General features: G+C 33.6%; 1 protein-coding gene across 1 annotated transcript; it reads left to right on the top strand.

Annotated features, from left to right (window-relative positions):
• Positions 1–18,062: 18,062 nt before the first annotated feature.
• Positions 18,063–22,706, top strand: LOC132550824 (serine/threonine-protein phosphatase 6 regulatory ankyrin repeat subunit B-like). The gene is made up of 3 exons (XM_060214920.1): positions 18,063–18,322; positions 21,637–21,860; positions 22,094–22,706. The coding sequence occupies exons 1-3, from the start codon at positions 18,063–18,065 to the stop codon at positions 22,396–22,398; spliced, it is 789 nt and encodes a 262-aa protein (XP_060070903.1). The 3' UTR covers positions 22,399–22,706.
• Positions 22,707–22,766: the final 60 nt, after the last annotated feature.

Here is a 22,766-nt window from a genome sequence, read left to right as displayed (position 1 = left end):
ATTAATTAATTAATTCGAGATGCTGTTGGGTATTTTCATTGTAAAGAGGATATTCCAGATGCCAAAGAATCTCTCCTACTATGCAAAAATTATCTTAGATGCTGACTGCTTCTAAAGGTATTCTAGATGCTGACAAATATTTCCACTCCCCAGAGGTTATTCTAGGTGCTTAAGGAAATGTCTATTCTACAGAAGTTTTTAGCTCACCTGGCCTGAACAGCGTCTACTTTTTACTTTAAACAACTTCTTCTCAATAACAAATGGACCAAATGTTTTGATATTTGTTAGCATGTTCCTAGGATGAAGCCCGACAATGTTTGCGAAAAGAAATTACCTTGATTTATTCAAAGTTACAGAGGTCAGATTAGTTAAAACCTTTAAAAGACTTATTCTCATGAACGAAAAGGCCTTAAGGCATGATATTTGGCTTTTATGCTCCTAGGATGAAACCCGCCAAAATTTGTTAAAATTTTTACGCAATTTCCTCTGAATAACCAAAAGACGCTGAAGCACGGTGCTTAAATGATAGGTACCTAAGATGAAGTCCGACAATATTTGCGAAAAGAAATTACCTTGACCCTTATTCAAGGTCACAAGATTCAAATTTAATAAAACCTTTAAGTGCCTTCTACTAACCAATCGATGCAAAAACATGGTATTTGGCTGCTAGGATGCCAGGATGAATCCCAACAAAGTTTGCGAAATTACCTTGACCCTTCCTCGATATCAAAGGGATCGAGTTTGTAAAAACCTTTGAATAACTTCTAAATAAATAATAATAAATTATAAATAAGAAGCTGATAGGTTCATTACATGACGCTTGACATTTTTGAAAAATGACCTTGACCCATATTGAAGGTCACAGAGATCAATTTGAATGCCATTGATGAATATGTCAATATATGTTTTTTATACAAACACCGATTCTATTTTTGATGACCACTGTATACCAGTTGAGAGATGCAGGCCGATTGGGCCTCTTGTTGTAAATGCTGATGAATATTTCCTTTCTACAGTAGTTATTCTAGATGTCGACGGATATTTCAATTCTACAGAGGTTATACTACATGGTGACAGATATTTCCGATTATGCAAAAATCATTTGAGAAGCAGAAGGAAATTTATATTCTTCAAAAGTTCTAATTTTAGGTGCTGGCAATTCTTTCCATTCTACAGAAGTTATTCTAGATGCTGATGGATATTTCATATTCTTCAGAAGTTATTCTTAATAATTGTTTACACCAGAGTACTATTTAAAGATTTAAAATCCTCAATGTTTTATAAAAAATAACGATGTGTTAAAGAAATAGTGGTAGCATTTACGGTCATCTTTAGTATCCAATTGGATGCAAAAGAAAACTGAAGAACGGAGACCTTCACTTTACATGTCTTTAAAATTCCAGTATTCTTCAAGACATGTCCATAGTCAAACTGACATATCTAATCACGATTCACGTCAGGAACCCAAATTCAAATAGTCCTTTATATTTCAAGATAAAACCATAATGCTCAAACAGGCAACATAAACTCCATATTTCACAATTCATACGGTACTTGCTGAAAACCCTCAATGGCGATAAAAAGGAAAAATATGAAAATAATATGTTGGAAACATGTTTGATTATCTAGAATAACTTTGTAATGGCGCAGTGGTATTGCTCATGCCATCAGCTATAGTCGAAGGAAGAACTGAGAGGTAACCTGCCTGATACCTAGATTTCCCCCCAGTTTTCTGCCAAAGCAAGAACATGTGAACGTTTCTCTCTGGGACAATAAGATTGATGATTTCAATTAAAGTTAATACAACAATGACTGCAATATGAATTAATTAAGATTTCTAAAATAAAAGTCCATTACAACAATTTATCAACCTTAAAGCTTACATAATGTATGTACGTATATCGAAGTGATATGATATCCTGCACTGAGCAACTTGATCAAAGGCTTATGTAACAGGAACTCTATATGACATTTATTTAGGTCCTCTGCTTAGGCCATTCATATTGGTATTCATTAATAAAAGCTTTTATTACATATAATCCACAAACACTGTATTTCAGCAATATATTATTAATTATATGATATTAGCATGAATCCGTTACTACTAAACAAAGAGCCGGAAGAGAACTTCGATTGATATTGTAAAGATACTCTGAAAGCTGCGTCAATGATACATTATCAGTTGTAACATGTTTATTTTCCGATTTTCAGGTCATTGGCCAAACCCATATCCACAAGTCTACAGTCTCACACATGCTTGCACGGAAAAACATCACAGGAACATCGCATCCTGGAATATGTTTGAAGGGAGATTAATGTTGCACGCCATAATAAATATTTAAATGAAGAAACTTGATATCTTGATACGTGACGCAGGTCATGTATTGTTGTTAGTAATACGGAAAGTCGACTTCCGTTATATATGTACGTAATACAATGTATTGTGATACCTGGTGTCAGATTGTGATCAGTGCAACAGTCGGATTTCAGATTGGAAATCCATGAATTGCTTGCAATTTCTATCAATCGATATTATAACAACATGTATGTCAGCCTTGACCATAGCCAGCTTTTTTATTTTGGTTATTTCTACTGCTGCAATCATGCTTAGATGACAAATCCTGCCCAAGGTCATCATCTTCCTTTCTAAACTAAAAAAACCCAGTTAATTCACTAATTCGGATAATCATAAGAGAAGTTATTGAAACCAGTTTACCGAAAAAAATCCACAGTACCAATAAGGATATTCTGTAGTCACGATGATTTTACGTAGCCAGGATAATAACAATTTATTATTGCCAATATTTTATCATAATTTACCATTGCCGAAATATTTATAATAATTCACCATTGCCAAGATATTTATAATAATTCACCATTGCCAAGATATTTATGATAATTTACCATTGCCATTAATCGCAATAATTCACTACTGCAACTAAGAAAAATTAGGCAAGGCGAAGCTAATAACTGAATTGTTTTAAAACCAATTTAAAGAAATTATCCTGAACAAAATCAAGAGAATTATATAAAAGGTATGATAAATATTATGAGCGATGGTCGAACATTCGTTTAATCCTTCTAGCTTCAAGATCAAGGTAATACTTAACCTTTCCTTTCATATTTCCCTGTCAATGACAATTCATACAGTGATTCACTACAATATATATATATATATCATGTAGCTCAATGAACAATGTACATCAAATTTTTACTTAAGGATCAAGTAGTAAATAGTTTTACACCTCAATGCTTAAGAACCAAGACATCTCATTGATGTTGCCAAATAAGCATTCATTCTACGAACAAAGGTAACTAAAAATAGCCTTTGCAGACTTCAATTCTCATCTTTTTTCAATGAGGCTATTAAAACAGTTATAAGTCATTAATATACTATATTTTCAACTCTGCGTTTCTTTGTAACACCTGTTCTTCGGTACAAGTATCGCTCGATTAAATTGGCTTTCTCATTTCAAGGTTAAGGCTAACGTTACTTAATGTTGGTAAGCATCTACCACACAATATCATTCTAAAAGGATCTCAATAAAACTTCACTAAGACGCTTGCTATCAATACAACTGGTTTTACATCAGATGTCTGGTTTCTAGCGGCAATGTCAGAGTCATGAATACTAGAAATAGATACATTATTACATGCTAACCATAGGAAAAATCTTATACTGGCCGTCCAGTACAATTTTAATTGACACAACTGTATGTACATTTTAACCTAACAAATATTATTTGAAATATTCAATATCTGTACATTATGCTATAAAATTTATAAGATTTCACTAAAGCCGGGATAGATTTAACATTTCTCATCGCCAAGTTAATTTCTAAAATTGTATTATTGAAAGATAATTGAAAAGGAATTGTCCAAGAAAGGATTATTATAAAAAAAAAAAAAAACCATCATACCCAGGATAACTGTTAACATTTACTACAGCAAGGATACTTATAAAAGAATTGACCATAGCCTGGATAATTGAACAAATTTACTATTGTCATGGTAATTATAATGAAATATACCTACTACAGTCAGTAAAGAATAGATGATATAATAAAGAAACAGAGTATGAGTGATGCAGGTAAGATTCTTGAAAAAAATATTGTCACTTATTTCAACAAATGACATATTTTTCAAAGAAAAGTATCCTATACGGGCCAATTCCAGAAATTCACCTTAACACCATCGTATCAGCACGCGTGCTTCCAAATATTACAACGTTAGCGATTATCTATAGGAATGTTGACTACAACGTGTCAGGTCACCTTTACGCAAACAAACAACCGTGTACTTGATTCGTCTTATTCAGTTTATCTTAAAAACTGAAACTGAAAGTATAATAAGTTTATATTGCAACAACATTTCGTCATCGTGTGATATAAATGTTCTGCGAGGTTTAACTAAAATATCAAAATTTACTTATTGACTTAAACGCCTACCGATCGTTATGCAAGTTGCTATTTGTCCTAACAGACCAAAATTGGGGTTACATGTGAATACATGTACATTTGTGAATTAAAAACAATTTCCAGGAAATCTACACAAGTCCATTAATATATCAATCAGCAGGGACCAGGAAATGAAAATAAATCTAGTTCAAAATATGATATACACAAAGTTGCTTATATCATATAGAACGACTGGTATCAAGTTGGTTTCCTGTAAACTGGGTATCCGGGTATGACGTATCACATACACTTGTTACAACATCCTATTTTTCCAGTCATGCAACGTAGATGTCATGTCAAACACAACCTTTATTATCACTAACGAAAGTGCTTATCTCGAGGCATGTGATCAAATGCCCGATCCGGTATCAAAAACACAGACGCAGAAAATGTCAACATAAATAAATACATAGGTCTGTTATAATACAAAAATGCATTTTGTCTACTTAACCAAAACACTTCATACAAATTTCCTTTGAATGATCAGCATCTCCTTTCGGACACTTAGAAACCTATTCTACTATTTTTCGGGTTTTCCGAACGATGTTACAATTTCTTTTCCTGTTGTCATCTTCCTACGTCGTCGTATCTGTGGATGACATGTCAGAGTGCATGCGTCGTTTTGGGTTTTCAGAACTGGTGTTTAAATTTCTTTTTCTGTTTCCACTTACCTGTCTAATGCTGTAATCGCCTGTGTCGCACATTATGCTTTCTGTTGTGGCGATACAACATGGTTAAGTTAGATATTGATCGAGCAATTAGATTATTCTCTAATAATCACAATATGATAATTAACATTATTTCGCTCAAGTATATCAAGGAGAAAACTTAAACGCTCGAAAATCAACTAAGTGGCTACTACTATGCAAAATCATTTTACTTTTCAAGACAAATATCCTATATGAACCAGCTGTAGCATGCAGTCTTATTCTAAATTTGTATTGTCAGGTGTTATTCTTATGGAACTCTTTTGTACAATATTTCCATATTCCAGTATACAGATATGAAAAAAAGTTCCATGCTACTGTCAGCTACAAGTAGTCTAATACCTTGTGTTGTAATGCAATGCGACGAAGACAAATTGTTTCCATGTGGAATGTTTCTTTTGTAAGTGTATACATATATCAGTTATGTGTATACTACAATACTGACAGGAATATACACATATACAGTGAACATTATCATATCTACAGACGCTTTACGATCCATCGTATATTATGATAAATGAAATAATGTTAATACCATTCGTGATGACGTATCAATTTTATACTTAAAAATAGCACAGAACGAACCATGTTAATCCAGATTACCTTCTATAGACCACATAGAATATAAAATGTTTCAGAACAAAACAAAAAAGTTTATTAAATGTTATGGAAATATTTTGGCTAGTAAAAGTCAATTCTGGTGTGAGTGGAATATATGTCACATTTGAACTATGACGTCACGAATCATTTATACGTGTGATTTTGTCATGACATTGATGGTAAGGGAAAACAGTTTCGAATAATTATTGTATAGTAGAAGCTGGCAGAAATATAGCTTTTACTGAAAACGAAAATATATATAGACTAACAATAGCGAGCTTTTTTCTGGACACGCGTCCGCTTATTTACGAAATATGGTCCAAAGATATTCAGTTAAAGAAGTCTCTTAATGATTATTGCCAAGAAAAATGTTAAATTCACCATTCGTTGTTGAGGAATGTCGATCAGCATTCCTTACTATCCATTCACTTTATTATACGAATACCGTGTCTAGACCTCCGAATACTTTCTACTCTTTTCACATCATTATTAGTATATTAGTAAATAAGAATATATTATTTTCCGTGTCATCCTCATTGTAACAGTTAAAAATATAAAAGATGGCCTGTAGCAAATCTGATTCGTCTGATCGAGAATGTTTTGACTTTTGTCAGCCATCGGAAATTTACCTGACATCTGAATATATTTAAATTGTATGTAGATTGATTTAAAGATGTTTTTAATAAATGTTTTAGATACATTGTAATTTCATTTTAAAAGTCCCATTCCATTTGTCAGGTTGTCAGTCAAGACCGTCCATCTACATGTACACCATTAGTATAGTAATATATTGAAAGGTTAAAATAAGTATCTATGTCATAAATAGTTTTCTATATCTTCAGTGCAATTAACCTATCATAAATATCGTTTTGGTTATTTCGAATGTTGTAAATGTCATGTATATCAATCACGAATGGACCTGTACTAATAGTTTACGATAGGTATACTTCAGTGCTTAAATGTCAATTTCACTCAATATGGAATCTACTACCAATGAAAGGGGAATTCGATTTAACAATTTAATTTAACAATTTAAATGCTGATGAAAAGGATCTGTTTCTAAAACATGTATATGTTCCCAATGCTCTAAATCCGTGACGATATATATGAAAGGCACATTGTCGGTTACTACTCTAAATACATCAATCACACACGGCATATCAGTCGATGATGCATCCTTTTAACCATTGAATTTTATATAAAGCTATGCTATATAAATATGCTGTTTTCTTGTCATAATTACTTGCTTTCATGATTGTTTTCAATTTGCATTTGACAAAGATGACGTTTGCGGAAATTTTACCTGTCACATCTAGATGTAATATAATGGTAATAATTAATTTTTACAACGATTGATTGACTATCTAGACTAATAAAATGATTACATATCATCAATAAGTGTATACTGTATGTTATAATGCATATTCAATTGTATTGATATAAGAAATATCGACGGTCGCTTGTAAGAGGAAGTCACCACAGTCGAGGTAATTATACATCTGTTGCAACCCCACAATGGATACTGAGTTACTTAAAGGATGTGAATACGGAACAGCTGATTCTCATTATTATTCAATCATAATTAATTTAGACTAACATAATGCAATTGCATTGATTGTTAAAAATATTAGTCTTAGTCTGAATTGATTACATTATAACAAAGACGGCTTTTATGAATTGTTAATGATGACGATGACGTATGCATAAAATAATTAGTTGTTTTAGGATGACTCGACTGTTCCGCTGACGAATTCAAGTGTTGTAATTTCCGCAAGCTCCAATGTTATCCAATCGCAGCTCCAACGTCCATCCGCATCTTTTAAAGCGACTTTCGTTGAAAGGGTCCTTGTTCTCTACTTTAATTAATATGGGATATAGCAGTTGCTAACTTTGGTTGAAATAAGACCTTTTCCTACTTTGTATATTTAAAAAAAATTCTAACAAAAATTGACACCACTTGACACTACGAGCTATAATCATTATTGTTAGATAAGTATGTTGCATGTCACAATTTTTGTCCTGTTTTAAGGGCTTTCCTTATCAACAAGGCTTTTTTGATTGATTCCGTTAATCAAGATTTACTAAAACATCTGTGTTTGAATTAGGAGACCTCCTTTCAAACTGCTAGTAATTGATAACCTTAATTCTCACCGTTTATTAATCATTGATCTCATCCGTGTCTTATTCTAGGTTCCCCTTGGATTCGAAACTTTAGGCCATTGGCATCACTGACGACTCGCAGAAGGGCGAAACAGATGTATCTTACAATGTACGTCATTATTTGGCAATATTAAATTTGTATTGACAGGTGTTGTTCGCGTGTGTTTCTTTAGTGCAATCCTGGCCAACATATTGACGAGCAAGACTCAGAAAATGCTATTTGTCAAAATATTTATGGAAGAATTAATGATGTCCCAATTTGTGGTTTAGTTTCGATTCAGTTCTTGCTCTTCGAATCGAGACATCTCTTAATAATTTGAGCTGCTAATATTGGCTTCGGATGACGAATCCATATAACATCATATACTGATTATTTTAGGTGAAGTGTACTTTAATCATCAGATAATATTTATGTTGGAACTTTGTATCAATGTGCAAATCAATTATTGTCAGTTCCTTGTAATCTGTATCCTACATCTCCAATGTGTAATGAATGTTTAAAACTTTTGACAATTAAATAGCGTGATATCAGACAGACAGACAGAATGATGAGGATGCTGGCTCTGTTCTCAAGCATCCATCAAATGTATCCATACAAATGTGTTCATATCAATATAATCCAATAAATAAATTTTCAGTAAGGACTTCCGTCGGGAAATGTTGTTTATATACATGGATACACCAATCCAACAAGGGCTGACCAGATAACATCCGTTGTGAGGATCTCACACGGAAGTCTGGTTTTATCAGATCAATTCAGGGTACGTTTCCGGCTCATCATAAACATACGCCAACAGATTTCATAACTGTACGTTTAAACAAGCTACATCCAGTATTGCGTGCCTCATATATATCATATTATGTATTATCGATCAAACACATCGTTCGTCACTACCTCAGAGGCAGTATAAAGGGACTTGTCATTAGTGTACTAAATCATTGTCTATAATGATTGATAACATTTGTCTGTGGCATTCGTTATGTTGGTGAGCCAAGTCACCTACAGAGGCTACCTATTGGATCAGAAAAAAAATTCAGGTATATAGGTAAACAAAATATAGCTGAGCTTTTGTCATTAACTAATTAGAAGTGAAAACTGGTTTATTTCACGTGTCTCAAAGAAGAATATTAAAATGGGGATAACCTTGCCATATTTTGGAAATTAAAGAAGTACAGCGTGATTCTATCATCACAACAACTAGTATCACCGACAACGCTGAGTCAGCATGCATATAAAAAAAGTAGGGGAAGAAAACAAGAAGTCATGTATGGCCATATGTACATCAACGATAGTTTTGGCTTTCGTCTGAAATATTTATACATGATGCTCGATTTCTTATGTTGCAATTATCAGGTTATAGACATGAATAATTGTTTTAATTGTTGTTCATTCCTTCCAAGGTCGTTACATGTCACAAACTGTTACAGTTCTGGCTGTCTATTGCTTCTGGGGCATGGTTATGTAGACCTTCTACAAGGAAGAGAGAACATTTATTATGAAACCTGAATATGCAATAGACAAATGTTTTTTTGCTTGCTTTGTTTTTTATATACATTTTGACCTTTAAACAGGATGTGTTATTCAGTGGTTTATAATAGTGTTATGTCGTTAGTTTCCTTCATCATGTAGTGTTTTATAAAATGTCAGTATGCAGCTTTATTACATAAGGCTGAAGGTGATGACATCCTCTAGCCAGCAGTTGATTTAAGTGTGTCCTGTTTCATGTTTAACATCGAGCTAATCAGTATATTGTCATTTCCGCTTGTTGATCCATTAAGGAAGTCCGTTTACTGATGTGAATGCATAATGATTAAATTGCAATGATATCAAGTCAGATTCAAACACTAGTATTCAGACACACAAATCAAGACAAAAAATAAAACTAAAAAATCACAATGAGATCAATCTTTCATAAAGAAACATAAAAACGAAATTAAGCTTCAATGCATAAAATGAAAATGAATTAAATCTTTTAAAGCATAACAATGAAATGAAATCGAATAATGGCATTGTTCAGAATGAACACATTACTCGAAGTTGCTCTGAAATTATCAAATATATGAAAATTACTTAAATAAATGTATTGAATTATGGTGCTATTGCAGCACCCTGTTTGGATTTTTCTTTTTCTTTCGATCACTTTGGATTTCTCTCTGTCGCCTCCTAGGCTTCACTTTTTCTTAGCATCGCTGACGAGTCCTAGATGGGCGAAGGGCGAAACAGCTATACGATGCCATTTAATTCATTGTTTGGCTCTACTTTATCTAACTCTTAAGTCAATCTTCAACACAAAAGCATCGATGGTGCAGGTCTCGTATATCTTCGTGAACATAACGACCGTTCTTAAAATCAGATAGTAGTGAAAATATCCTTTCGACACGGCTTGTAAAGACATCGTCAAAAAATATCTGAAAGCAAAATGGGAAGATTTAGCCAGGTCCATATCCTTCTAACTTCTTTGATATGCTAAGCTTCACAAGGATGATAAAACAGGTCAGAAAGTTGGGGTCTAATTCTTTTGGGATCATAATTATGCAAAGTACTACCTGCACTTTAACATTTATTGACAGCATGGAAGGGAATTACTGTACCCTAGATATACCAATCCACCAATGATCTGCAAGCCTCCTACATTCGGAAGAGATTTTAGATAGCTATCCATGTGAACGAGGCATATGGTATTGATCTCAATATGATATTAACTACAAGGTAATGTTGACTTGCAAGTTTGTGGAATTAAAAAGGTTTAAGTACATAAACAGTACTATAAATATAAAAAAATACATTCTTCTTTCTTTTCTTGTTGACAACCGAATTCTCGAAGATTCGTAATAGCAATTGATGGCTAATACAAAAGTCTTTCATCACCAGTGTATTGTTCAATATTTTATCAGTTTTTTTAACTTTTCCTTTAACAAATCATTTTGAAAAAAAACACGGAAGGGCAATGCTGTAGTACACTTTCAGGATGTAGCAAATTGAAATATATAAACTCACAACAGTAAATATAAGGATTAAAGTTCAGTATGGTATTGATGTAAGTTCATCATATCGGTAATAATCTAGACATATATCCTTTCATGAAATCGATATCAATATTCCTCGCATGGGTAAACATCGTATCATGTTTAGATATTCTACTTTGAACGATTTGGATAAAGTCAAAGTAGAGTAACAATTTGCCGTTTTGTTATTTAAACATCACTTATGATATTGTATCACATACAAATACCATAGTGGTTTATATTTCAAGGTAACTTAATGTACAACCCTTTCATGCATCATTGATATAACTACGATGTTTTGTTTTTGCAGAACAAATAATAGGTAATTGGATATCGACCAATCTTTTATCTCACATACTTGGAAGTATTTTTCCCGTTAAGACTACGCAGTTTACCAATAACGTCACAGTTTAATTCGATTAACAGGATGTAAGTTGTAGGTTCCGGATTTGCTAGAGAACCCTGTGAACTGAAAACCCTAATTTACATTTGGATGGCTTTCATTTCATATTGTATATAAAATAGCGATATCAGGTTTCAAACATTTAAGTGACAACATTATGTCGTGAGTAAAGACAGAGCTATTGTAGGTACATTGCTAGTGACCCCAATCTATTTCGTGTTTAATAATTAACATTTCTTCAGTGCCACATAAGATTCTGTAGAAAATGATCATCGTTTTTTTCACATTTTCAATAATCATCGTCTCTGATGTTCGATATAAATGTGCTTTGTTTTCATTGAGAGCGTGTTGAGATTTTGTATGTAAACATTGAGTTGTATATAGTATACAGGATGCAAAGGTCATGAACAAGATTTGCTTTTGTATACTTTCATGTAAATATGATATCACACAAAAAATATACAAAACCATCCATGTAATACAGCGCGAAGAAATTGACGTGTTTATTTCCAATTTACGTCATCTCCTGATACAATTTATACACACACGTGTACAAATAGTTAATTGTAGTGACTGTTTATATTTTGTTTTATTTTTCAAGGGCAAACTTTGTTGTGTAATACATTGACGAAGACTGTCGACGTCTGGCGCTATTTTTTTCTAAATATTTCAGAACGATTTTTTTTTTCATTAGTCGGGTTGAAGGATGGGATATTTCACCATCGAAGTCACAAAAAGTGGTGAAACCGCCGGCAAAGCATCGGGAATATCTTTATGATACAATCCGACATATGAAAGAGTTTTACATTTTAAAACATTTTCCTTACCGTTATGTGAATAAATCTAGAACACATATTGCTTTGGATTCTATTACACATTTTCCGAATGTTTACATTAAAAAGTCAAAAATACTGATAAATGGATAATAAATATAGGCTTGTTTTAAGTGTCAAGCGAATCAAGGGTTAGAGTATTAAGTACTGAATTACTATGATCAGTGAATTTTTACTTCAGCCAATGGCCGTCAAAATTGTAGTACGGATGTGACCATGCATTTTGTGTGGCATTGACATGTCCGAGGCTAATATTAAACAGTACACATCATGCTACACGATATCTGGAGTACAGCAGAGATTGATGATAATAAAACTCTCCTAGATAAGAGATTTATCTTTAAAGCTTATCAGATCTTGACAACAGGTTTGTTATATAACTGACGAAATTTAGATGTGTTTTTATTTTTTTTTTTTTTATTTATTTCATATTAGAATCTATGATTTCTTGTCTATTTGCGAACACAAACAATAAGAAAATTGTTTTAAATGAAATTATTTTCATAAATATACCCATTATTTAAAATTTTGTCGCATTTTCGGCTATTTGTATTATCACAGTGAAAAAATCCTCGTGGAGTGAGAATATGTAGAAATAAAATAACTGACAACCGATTTGACCTGTTTTATGAATTATGAAAGCATGCATAACAAATCAGAGGTTAGATTTCCTTATATTTCTGTTTAGTTTTAAACATATTTTATTTGAAAAATTGAGAAACGTCCTTTTCCATCAACAATAAAACGGTGGAATCATTTAAATTATTGACAATGTATAAGATGTTAAACAAATATTTTTGAAGGAAAAAACAAGAGAGAAAAAGAACATTAATATGATTGATTATATGATAATCATACCAATGTTTATACCATTGGTTATACCAGTACCCACAGTTTGCATCACATGTACGTATAGTTCATTATGGGTACTGGTATAAACAATGGTGCATTTTTGTATTATTACATATTACCCTTAATCTAGCTGGATCTATATTAATAATTCTCATGCACGTGTACACAAACACAACTACACATGTGGTCTTATTCGTTGTGATAAACTTTGTTTTCATCCTGGTGGTTCTGTCACTTTCCTGTCTAAGACAATTTTAATAGAAACAGTCATATCTATACGTCAGTCTTGAACTCATAAGACCTATCCGAAATCATTCCTACTCCATTTATTTGACCTTACACTAAAATCATTGGTTTGTTTATACACTGGTAGGAGTGCGGTATGATATCGTCCTTACCGAGGAAACTTGAGTATTGTAACTGTCAAACCACTACACCATACATTCCAAATACACCTTTGTTGCCTACCAAGCACAGTCTCTATTTATCTACTGTGTGTTTTCGTATACTTCGACATCAATACATAACAATGACTGATAGTCATACAGGGACGAATCCGCCCAGGTCTGGAGGCGTGCCAAATGAAAAAACCAGGAAAACTGCAGTGTGGTTAGGGAAAATTCCCAACACAAGAAGGATGTTTCTTTAAAAAAATAGCATGTAGTCTTCTAAATATGCCTTCAGTGCCTATCCTTCGTAATTTATACCTCCCTCAATAATTCCCACTGATCTGACACAATATTCACCACGTCACGTCCACCATAGGCTAACAAAGTGAAAAATGTTTTATTTCATTTTCGAAAGTTGAATATTAATATTGCTATTATTCAATTGCTTGATTTTTTTAATACTTTGTCAAAATTATATTTTCCTGGAAAGAAAATATCTTCGTGTATGAGTATGGTGGCCAGTGCAACGTCTGCAAAAGAAATTATATAAATAAAAGACATTTTCACTGAGTGAGCCCTCTGCGGTCACTTCTATCACGATGGTAAATCACTTTGGTGGTACATTGCGTTCACCCATTATTCCCAACATGGGCCATGTGTATACCCAATATGTATGTACTTTATTGTCATATATGTATGCTGTAAGTTACATTTATCATAAAAGACCTGTGATACGTATTTCAATATGACCTCTCGGTGCGGTATACAATACCATGCCTATTGATTTGTTCTTGCACTTGACCTTAGTCAGTGTCCAGGTGACTGATTGGTCAAGCACGTGATACTTGACACTTTGTGGTCAACTGTACAGTCTTAAAACCACCAACACTAGAGATCAACATGGTCTTTCGTGTAATTTTGTAGCTATACAATCCTGTGAAGTTGGGAAAATCGGTCAATAATGCTGACATACATGTATACTCTCGCTTATTAATGTAATCAACCTGGAAATACGATTAATTTCGGATAATGATTGAAGGCAAAATCAAATCCACTACGTGTGAATTTATACAAGTCTCATTTATCGAAACCTCAGACATACACGAACATTTTCACGTCAACTGTGTTGTGACTTCGTTGCATACAAACACCATATCCGCTTTCCAGGAAAGTCGGCCAAATATCAGACAGCTTGTCGTCATCAAGTTCAGTTTACAAATGCTATACTTGGTATGAGTTAGGTTATAATTATAGTTGTAAATTCACTATTTAATATTTTCCCTAATCTATTATTTTTCAAAATTATAATCATTCGTTAGAGATATGACAATACTTAATACTGTCATTTACAAAATTAATTCTTTATGATTTATGCAGATGAAAACGCCCTATGGATAAGGCGAAGAACGTATTTTGCTTTCTTTTCCTCAGTACATCATCGTACAAAAGAACGCAACGTTAACTAGTGGTGCAAGCAAAGACCCCATACAGTTGGCATTAGTGTTGATCGCTCGCCAAAGTAAGAAGGATTATAGGTTATATACCCGGATCAGAACAACCAAATATAATTAAATTCGATACATTAAATAATTTGGTTGCAGGAACTAGTTAATCTGTTGTCTATATAACGTCACCGGGGTAACTGTCATGTTACTGTGTCCTGAAAGTGATATTTCATCGTGATAGATGATGCTAAAAGAAATTCAGTACATATGTTGTCCTTCTCGCTTTGTATATTGACAAAAATGGTAACAGGATCTTAGAACATTATTTCTATAAGGTGTGACGTGTAGAATCGTGTCCCCGTGGTGTTTCGCTTTGAGGAGCTTTAATCTTATATTTCACTTTGGCTAACTCTAGAATTAAGGCCATATGTTATCTTTCGTTTTTGCCGTTGCCTGGCGCTAGAATAAATGCTATATGCTACCTTTCTTTTTTAAATTGCATGGCACTAGAATTAAGGTTATATGCTATCTTACACATTTTACCATACACAACAAGCCAGAACACTAAACATAATGCATTCATATTATTGTACTTCACATTGAAATCGATGGGAAATAAAAAAACTATGAAAGCCTTTACAGCATAACTCATCTCTTGTATTGAATGAATCACATGACTTCAAAGCGTCCTTAAAAGAGAGACCACTCATGTCATTTCTATTCAATTTCGAACTGGATTAATCATCAAGGACGAAGGCAGTTTTATTTACATTGGTCGTAACTCTGTAAACAGTCAGCTAATACCCTGCTAATATGTCCTGAACTCATCGAAACGTATTAACAGGTGAGCGACATGACCATAGAATCCGACAAAGTTTGAGTCCAACAAAAATTAGGATATTAAAACCATAAACTTGATCATGATTTCCTCGTGGAGTGTCCCCACTTCTATTCCTCAATCCATGCACCAGTTCTACTTCTGAAATTTTATTGACAAGGCCATGTCAAATCAAAGGTCAATGTTTGCGGGACTGTAGAACCCGAGATATAAGGAATCATAGATAAAAATTATCGATAGCACAAAAGGCCATGATAAATAATCACAATAATACACTTGACTGATAACCGCCACATCCTTTATATTATACAATTTCCCACTTCAGACGTCGTAGTGTGTCTTTGACTGATAGTTAATAACATTGTACATTTTCAAAAGCGTTATGTTACCGGAACCAGTGATTAGGCGCTTTAGAAGGTTGAGAAATTACATAAAAAAATAAATCGAGAAAAACAGGTTTGGCAACTCTACATGAGAAACCCCTTAGACTTGTCAAAAGGTAGAAAGATAGAACATGTCTCCAACATCACGTCCAAAGAGTGATGTACATTCGAACGATCATTGAATAGACTATAGCAAACATAACTGTACGCACTGTTTGAATTGTTATATTTTCAAGCAATGAATTAGAACCAGTTGAGATGTGATAAATGTTTATTAGATTATTAATAACAATAAGAAGAAGAAGAAGAAAAAGGGTAAATTTAAGAATGGTAGAGATGGATAGCATTGGCAGGGCCATAGAATACTTGCAAAAATTGTTGTCTAGAAAGTCGAAAGAACTTTTTATCTTCTGGGTAATAGACATTTGGAAAATGTTAACACGACATGTCATACTTGCGACTAATTTTCATGACATCTCAATGATACCCGAGCCATGCCTACTAAGAGATGTCAATATTAATAACCCTTGTCTATAGTAGTTAGATAATGATACCAAAGCCTTGTGCCCAATAGATCGTATTAAATTTTAACCAGTTTATGTTACACAATCACTCTGTGGTCATGGAAAAGGCGATGGACCAGCTGCATTTAATATATAAAAAGGCGAGCCATGAAATTTGTATATGGTTCTATATTATATTTTAATATATAAAAATGTAAAAAAAAATATCAACTTCAGACGATGTGAAGGTGATCTAAATCGACATGAAGGAGTTTTCAGATTAAAGTTTGGAAACATATCATTTCAAAAACAAAATGGTGAGGCAACAAAACACTAACTACATTAAATGATTAATATGTTTTTTTCATTTTCTTATTATTATTTAGAAATAACCATTACATTGACCTTTACAATGCAGTTTCGGTCAGTGGACTTCACTCTCACTATGAACTCTTTTCAATATTCCTAGATGAATTGCTCTACCACCTTGGCCAAATCATGAATATTGATAAGAAATCCCAGAATATAGCGACTGAAAAGTTCGATACATTTCCCTACAAACATTTCACTAATTTTCATTCGTGACTAACGAGCATAGGGCGTAGATATCATATATGTATTAACAGATAGGCTGGTTTCAGTGTACTAGTTCTTGGACATTAACATAACTAATCTAGAGAGGAAGTTGGTTTGGCCAATGACTGATCGATTGTGTGTATGACGCAGCAGGGGTAACGAATGTGTAAATAGTTGTGGTGTGTAAGTGTGCCACGAATATTTAAAGTATTGTCGACTTAACGCCTCACCAACTGTCTATAATAACACACACACACAAACCACAAACACGCACATACACACGCGATTGTCGGACATTTACATGTATCTTTGTCTAATGTTATGACCGATTAAGTGTACACTCATGTCAGTATTCCTGGCATCTGGACACTAAGACAGGAACAGAGAATAACAATGGTTATTATGTAAATACCGCTTGACTGGCCCGAGACATTGGTAGATATGTAAACGTAGATCTGAAATTATCCTTGTGTTGTATTATCTCACTTCTTGCTTAACTCCTGACTTAAGACCACCAAAACATCATAGTTTTACAATAGTCATGAATAAATAAACCATGACAAAATATCACGGGGATAGGATACCACTGAGTGTTTATAAATAGACCTACTTTCCAGTGGTAATAACAAATCACTCAGGGAAATCCTCCAAATAACAGCTGTATATCAGGATAATGTAGAATTAGCGACATATGGCACACTGTCAACAAGGAGCAGTCCGATAAAGCAGTAACACTATTCTCTGTAAACAAATTAGTCCGGCTGCACTTTATCCGGAAGAGTGGTATTTCTACGCTGTGTATATTCGTTCAAGATTACGTGGTTGGCTTCTCATCGACCAATCAAATCGAAGCAACCAGCGAATAAGTATTAAGTTGTATGATTCTGTACATCATTACACGTTAAGCGATATGGCGATCTGTCTGATCGATGCCATCAGGAATGGCGATTTGAAAACAGCAAAGAAGATGCTACAACAGAGCACTTTTCCGAACATTGATGCTCAAACGTGTCGCCGAGACGGCACTGCACTGTATTGGGCGTGTAGCCTTGGGTTCTTGGATATACTACAATTGCTGCTTCTCCAGGGCGCCAATATCAGTACCCGGACAGAGTGGGGGGCCACACCCCTTTCTGCTGCATCCGATAATAACCACACGCAAATCGTAAGGTAAGAATGATATTAAATGTAAGAATGCCGTGATACTAACAGGTTCTCTTAATTTGTAAAATTGATGTAAATGTTGTTTGTGGATTATTAGTGTTTGACTTTTATGGATATCAAACCTGATCAAGTAAGAAATGACACTAACCTTAAATTTGTAACTAGCTAATCTACATTGAAATCTTCGGGTAATATATTGACTAAGAATAGTAAAGTATATCCCTGCAGAGCAATATAATTCCAGCAGAGATATTCATAAAAAAAACCCATAGTATATAACGTTAGAAAATCCACTGTATGAGTTTATCATCATTAGTACAAACAAAAAACGATATTCAGATAAAACTCATCATTTACTCATTGTTTTAGTTAAATAATTTTTTCCTCTATGTATACTTGTTTTGCACTTGGGCACATAAATGAAAACATTTTGCATTTATCTTACAATATACACAACAAGATAAAATCTTATATTAACCTCTCGTGTTGAAGCGCGTAACGGGTCTTAATTTGGGAGGAAACAGGTACTCGACCGGGAATACTGACGTGGTCTGACAGGTGACCCCTATACCTTTCCACGTCCGCTCGGGAGAATAGATAGAACCCTTACTCCTAGGCGAAAGGCAAATGCGTTTCCACTGTACCACCCTACCCCCTCTGACGAGAAGGGATTTGCTATAAACTTTACTAAACTTCAATAAGTTTTTTTTAATAGTGAAAAGGGAATCCGTCTAAACAGAAGTGAATGTTACGAACTACTATATGGTTGTCGAGGTTATATCTTAACTGAAGTTAATTATCTAAAATGAGTGTGATATGTGTACTGGAAACAGTGGGCGGTTTAACAATTACTTTATAAAATCTAAGCTAAAATGTCTCCACATACTAGTAACACGTAAATTACAGTTTTCTTCATTAATGTATACAGTAAGTACAATTTTGTTGTGACAGAAGATTCAATCATTGGTAATTATAAAATTTTCTTTAAGTTACTGTTTATCACTGTGAAAATCATTACTTCGTACGCTAACTGAAACAAGAATTTACCTACATGATTGAAAAAGCAGATAATGAAGTGTTTTATACACAAAATATAACACTATCAAATAGAACCTTAGTGCAAAGATGAAGCAATGAGACACGAGTTGATGTACATAAAGAAATGATACCTGTTTTTAAAGATTGTCTGTTGAATAACGTATTTATTACCATTCAAATGGAAGTAGTTCATGATTTAAGATTACATTAGAATGAGTAACAAAGTGGAACACATCGTTATACCCAATTCATGCTAAATTCGTTTTCATTTCTGGCATTTTTATTTGTATATTGTTAACAAAAAGTTATTGGTTATACGATGCTAATAGCTCATTTTGTCAACAATAAAATATGAAAATCCATGGAGATGGCTTTCCGCCACATTTTCCTGATAAGTTAACGATATCATAACAACGAGTGGTCGGGTGATAACAAACTTGCATATCGCCTAAGTGCCTGGTGTTCGAATCATCAGGCGGACGTGAAAAAAATGTTGGCACCTGCCCGACCATGTGAGTTTCCCCTGTTTTCCTCCAACAGTAAGACCTCCTCGGGCTCGTCCATCCGGGACAACAAGAGTGGTTAATATAAACTGAGATAGCTTCTTCCACAATTGTTGTAAAACTGAAAAATAAAAATAATGATTATAATTCAATGGTACAAATTTAGAAAGTTTCGGATATGTCATATTTAATACAGGAAGACATACCGGGATAAAGTTGTCATCGCCACGGATGTTAGCTTTAGTTCATATTTCTATGGCAGAATTTCGGATTTTGGTTCAATTAGATTCCTAAGGGGATGGGAATTTTCACTGACCTTCCAAATAAAAAATAAAACCTGCATCAAAGATACCGACAAGATACACAATACCTATCTATAAGGAAAGAATAAAACATAATCTACGACGTAGGCATACCTATCTTAAATATCTGCAAATTAGACAATTTTACTTCAATTATTATGATATATCTACATCTCTGTTCATCGTCTTTGTGGAATAGGGAAACAAATATTTTTCTCCATATCAGGTCTGATCAAAGAATTATGAAACATTTCATTTTTTTTCTAGTTTGGTATTTAATAACCCTTATTAGATCATAAATCTAAAATGGAATTAAAATATAAATTCATAATATTATATATAACATCTGACTGTAAACGAAAATTGCAACAACATCACATTTGTTATCCTGTCGGTATGAAAGATCTTATAAACATGAAAACCGCAAATATTACTAATTATAATCATTAATTCAGCTCATTATCTTCAAACACCAATAAACCTCGTACAACACGCCAGCATACTAATGAGCATCGATACATAGTGGGATATTTAGTCCATCCTGGCATAGCGCTACAATTTGACATGGAAGACAGGTGGTAAGGCTGACACATTGCTGTCATGGAGTGACGTTATTAACGATGTTGTCCTGGTAATATGTTTCATCCCTTCCGTGTAAGGGGCCATTAGTCTGGAAAATTGCTGGATGTAGTAAGCGGAAGGGCGAGTTTGACATACATCCCGTATCGTATTCTATAAGTAAGCGAAACCATGATTGGTCAGATTCATTCATCCATGCATCAAAGGAAATTTATACAAAGTTTTACAAAACTAGATATCAATCCATGTCTTATATATATATATACATTGTATATTCAATTAGCTAAATGGGTTACACTTCGTTTTACCATCAACAACATTTAAAATATAATTTTTTAATCAAGAACCATAGTATACACACTACACTCTTTCATTAATGTTAAGTAAAAAATGATAAATAAATAAAACCAGACCTTAAACTGTACTTGTTTAAGTTTTTGCTTCAGGTAAACATGTTTTTTGCATTACGTGCCGTTTACATTATAAGGGTAACAGAATTCTCTGGGTTGCTCGGTACAATATCCTGACGTAATGTGTTCATGATGGATCGTCCATTCCAAACCTTTTTATTCGTGTTATTTGCCTGCCGCGTTATCAAATTCAGCTTAAATACGTCAATGCCGTTTACTTAAAATATCTATGGTTGATTAGGTGCGTCAGTAGTGATTCGATATACTTGTACATACCAGTAATAATTTACCGCTGTATAGAATATAATTAATCACTGGCTGTTTACAAGTATAGATATTTCGAGAGTGTAGGTGCCGCAAAGCGTTTTAGATTGAAACAACGTCATTACTATATAGTTCAAATTCAGTATGACATAAAAATAAAAATACCATATTTTTTAAAAATGGCTGAAATGACTTTTTAACCATTTATTTTATCCTCTTTACAGAATCCTGTTGAAGCTGGACTGTGACGTGAATTCAAAGACAAGTGCTGGTAACACGTCGTGTCACCTGGCAGCTTACCGAGGGTTCTCTACTGTTGTACAATTGCTGGTCGAGGGTGGAGCCGATATACGGTTACGTAACAACAAAGGCCAGACTGCAGTAGATTTGGCAAAGAACGCTGGGCACACCAAGATTGCTACTTATCTCAATGCTGTGTCCGAAATATGTAAGTTTTAGCATTATGACTGGTATTTGTAAAGTTATAAATCAAAGAAAGAAAACATATCATCTTTCACATTTGTGATATTTTTTTCATGAATCATATACTTAAAACTAGGGTTATACGTTTGCTGCAGGAAATCTAATAGTTCTGATATTCTAATCAAATTATGGGAGGACATTTATTTTATACACATTTTGATTTGTACATCTTAGAAATTTTGTTTTTTTCCATTTCAGTTCAAACTAAGGAGTTGGTCAACAGACAGAAGGCACCAGCTAGTACCAGTAAATTGAACGTTCGGGTAGTGACAAAGTCAGATAAACCAGTTCTTAACACACGAGTACACGACAACACATTGGACAACTACACACCAAGGTCGCACGTGCCTTACACACCCACCTCTCGGACTATAAAATGTGCCAAAGAAGGATTTACTAATTCTGTGTGTCAATTTTTAGAAAATGACTTAAATGATTTATCTACTTCATGTCCTGAGAAACGTAAGATGTCATACAACAATATTGTGACGTTAGGTCAGTGACGTCACAAAACGTCTCGTTTTATCAATAAGAAATCCGTTAATCATAAATGTGGGCATTGTGTGGTAAAGAACGGGTCTTTGTTTCTATTTTTAGAGTATACCTAAACAGGTCCTATTGTAACCGTAACTTTTTGTGTGCACGTGTGTATAGTATACATATTTCAGGTCACCAAATAAAAAGTAAGAGTACATTAAATTTGTAAGTTTAACGTCTATACAAATAGAATATTATTAACGTCTATACAAATAGAATATTATTAACGTCTATACAAATAGAATATTATTAACGTCTATACAAATAGAATATTATTAACGTCTATACAAATAGAATATTATTAACGTCTATACAAATAGAATATTATCAACGT

This window comes from Ylistrum balloti, unplaced genomic scaffold (genome assembly GCF_031769215.1).
Source record: "Ylistrum balloti isolate Yb309-2 unplaced genomic scaffold, AGI_CSIRO_Ybal_v1 Utg369624, whole genome shotgun sequence".
In the NCBI taxonomy this organism is placed as follows: Eukaryota; Metazoa; Mollusca; class Bivalvia; order Pectinida; family Pectinidae; genus Ylistrum; species Ylistrum balloti.
The sequence above is the reverse complement of the archived record's forward strand: the minus strand, read 5'-3'. Positions and strand labels throughout refer to the sequence as shown.

Bases quoted from the DNA above. Each gene is read 5' to 3' on its own strand.
- LOC132550824 (XM_060214920.1), top strand. From the start codon at position 18,063: ATGGCGATCTGTCTGATCGATGCCATCAGGAATGGCGATTTGAAAACA. The intron at 18,323-21,636 runs GTAAGAATGATA...TCCTCTTTACAG, and splicing joins AACCACACGCAAATCGTAAG to AATCCTGTTGAAGCTGGACT. The intron at 21,861-22,093 runs GTAAGTTTTAGC...TTTCCATTTCAG, and splicing joins CAATGCTGTGTCCGAAATAT to TTCAAACTAAGGAGTTGGTC.